Genomic DNA, 2,677 nt, shown 5'->3' with positions numbered 1-2,677 from the left:
CTCGGCCATGGAAACCCATTCCATTAAGCTCTCTACGCACTGTTGTTGTGCCAATCTGAAGGCCACATGAAGTTTGGAGGTCTGTAGCTATTGACTCTGCAGACAGTTGGCGACTTCTGCGCACTGTGCACTTCAGCATGCGCTGACCCCGTTCTGTCATTTTACATGGCCTACCACTTCATGGCTGAGTTGCTGTTGTTCCCAGTTGCTTCCACTTTGTTATAATCCCACTAACAGTTGACCGTGGAATATTTCGTAGCAAGGAAATCTCACAGATGGACTTATTGCACAGGTGGTAACCTAGCAAGGTACTATGCTTGAAATCACTGAGCTCCCTAGAGCAACCCATTCTTTCAAAAATGTTTGTAGAAGCAGTCTGCATGCCTAGGTGCTTGATTTTATACACCTGTGGCCATGGAGGTGATTGGAACACCTGAATCCAATGACTTGGAGGGGTGTTCCAATATTTATATCGCTTAACCTGTGTAGTTTTTATTATATTTATTTATATTATTTATTTGGACAACGTTAGAAGACAGTTTTTGCTTAATATTCATAAATTTTAAGTCTTTACAAACATGCTTGCCCTGTAAGATCATGAGTATAGAATAGATGTTCATCACATCCCCAAGGGTGCTTTGGGGACTTAGATGCAGTGTTGTGCTCCCCTATCAATTTAGCCATGCATAATAATGTTGGTGGGACAATGGATGCTTCATCACAGTGGGCTGCCTGTGTACATGTCTAAGTGTGGAATTGACTTAGCCTGTCCCCTTTTTAATTGCTTGCTATTAGTAACAAAGCCTATCTAAAATATTTATTTTCATAACTGTTTTTAAGTCTCTCTTGTATTGTTGTTAATGCATTTAACTAGCCATTTTGATAAGAAACCAAAACACCTCATTGAGAACATTTGTGTGCTGATTTATATTAGGGCATGGACTTTACAGGAAGAGTAAAGCCCACATCAACATAGATAAAAGTAACGAAATTGGAACAATTGCTTCAATAAAGTGTTTTTAAAGCAATACACTGTATAAAAGTGAGATCTGCAGATACTAACCTGGGGACTGCTTTATGTGTTGTCTAATTAATTTTCTAAGTGCATGCTTTACCTCCCTGTTTCTTAAAGTATAAATAAAGGGATTCAGGAGTGGAGTTATAACAGTGTATGTAAGTGCAAGGAACTTATCATAGTGGCTACCTTTAGGTCTAACATATACAATAATGGCTGAACCATAGAAAAGACAGACTACAATGAGATGAGATGAACAGGTTGAAAAGGCTTTCCTTTTACCCTCCCTGCTTTTAATCTTAAGAATAGTAACTATAATGTTAATGTATAATGTGGCAATTGTAACAAATGGCAAAACAATTGAAATAACAGCAGCCACAACTGTAACAAGACTGCTGTTATAGGGATCAAAACATGCCAAATTCTGTAGAGGAGCCAGGTCACAGAAGAAGTGGTCAATCTCATATGGGCCACAGAATTCCATAACAACTGTACAAAATGTAGGGAAGGAAGCAATAAAGAAGCCAGCCAGCCACGGAAAAGCAGCTAGTTTAGAACAAAATGTATTGTTCATAATTGTTGAATACCTTAGTGGATTGTTAATAGCCAAATATCGATCAAATACCATTAACGCAAGGAGAAAGCATTCCGTTTCCCCCAAGGCATTGAAGGCATACAGTTGTACAAAGCATCCACTAAATTTAATGATCTTGTTACTATGAACTAGTATAACTAAGAGCTTTGGAACTGTTACTGAGATAAACATTATTTCTAAAACAGCAAATATGCTAATAAAAAAGTACATTGGATTATGAAGAGAAGCCTCTGTTCTAACTAAAATAATAATAGTTAGGTTTCCAAAGACACATGTAATATATGATAGAAAAATAAAACAGAAAAGAACAGTTTGAAAGTTGTGAAAGTTGGAAAACCCCAGTAGAAGAAATTCATTCACCACAGTCTTATTCGAATCTAGCATATTTATTAAAATAGGACCTATGGCAGAAAACAAAAGAAACATTTAGTTGGTGGTCTTCAGAATGATGATTAAGTTATGAAGGCAAATTTGAATTTTGATTTGTTTGCATATTGGCAGAAGGAATAAACATCAGTTTGGTCCCCCCCCCCTCTTTTTGCCACAGATTCTCTTATCTCTCCTCCACCTCTACATGCTTTAGCAAGGTATAATACTTTTGCTGTATTTTAGATACTTTACATAGTTACTGATATTATCTATTTCAGACAGAAATAGCTATTACCACTGAATACTTAGTTCACTATACTGATATATTTCTACAATGTGTTAAGAAATTATATCTGCTTGGATTGTATGGCTGTACAGTGCTGTTTGATAATCACATATCTCTTGGTCATTGTTTGTTTTACGAAATCTAATAAAAAATTTACATGAAAAAAAAAAATCAGTTTGGTAGGGAATTGTATGTTTTTTTTTCTTCTTCAAAGGTTGTCCTTCCATAAGGACTCCAGCCTTATGTAGCACTTAGTAATGGATTACTTTTTTTATATGGAGTTGATTTTGGTTTTCAATAATTTTTCTATTCAAAAGCTGATCAGCATTGCACAATGTAACCCAATACAATATGATTCCATATAGCAGTGTCAGGATTTAGCTATTACTTGTATAATCCATGAAAATACACA

The 2,677-nt window shown here is 35.8% G+C and overlaps 1 protein-coding gene across 1 annotated transcript; it reads right to left on the bottom strand.

The window, feature by feature from the left end:
- Window positions 1-1,115: 1,115 nt before the first annotated feature.
- On the bottom strand, window positions 1,116-1,994 carry LOC108803286 (olfactory receptor 5V1-like; the record flags this gene model as incomplete). Its single annotated transcript, XM_018575116.1, has 1 exon — window positions 1,116-1,994. A coding segment is annotated over exon 1 (879 nt), but the record flags the coding sequence as incomplete, so codon positions are not given.
- Window positions 1,995-2,677: the final 683 nt, after the last annotated feature.

Source organism: Nanorana parkeri, unplaced genomic scaffold (assembly GCF_000935625.1).
Source record: "Nanorana parkeri isolate BGI_ZX_2015 unplaced genomic scaffold, ASM93562v1 scaffold3570, whole genome shotgun sequence".
NCBI classification, from domain to species: domain Eukaryota; kingdom Metazoa; phylum Chordata; class Amphibia; order Anura; family Dicroglossidae; genus Nanorana; species Nanorana parkeri.
Note: the sequence above shows the minus strand (reverse complement) of the source record. Positions and strands in the feature narration are given on the sequence as shown.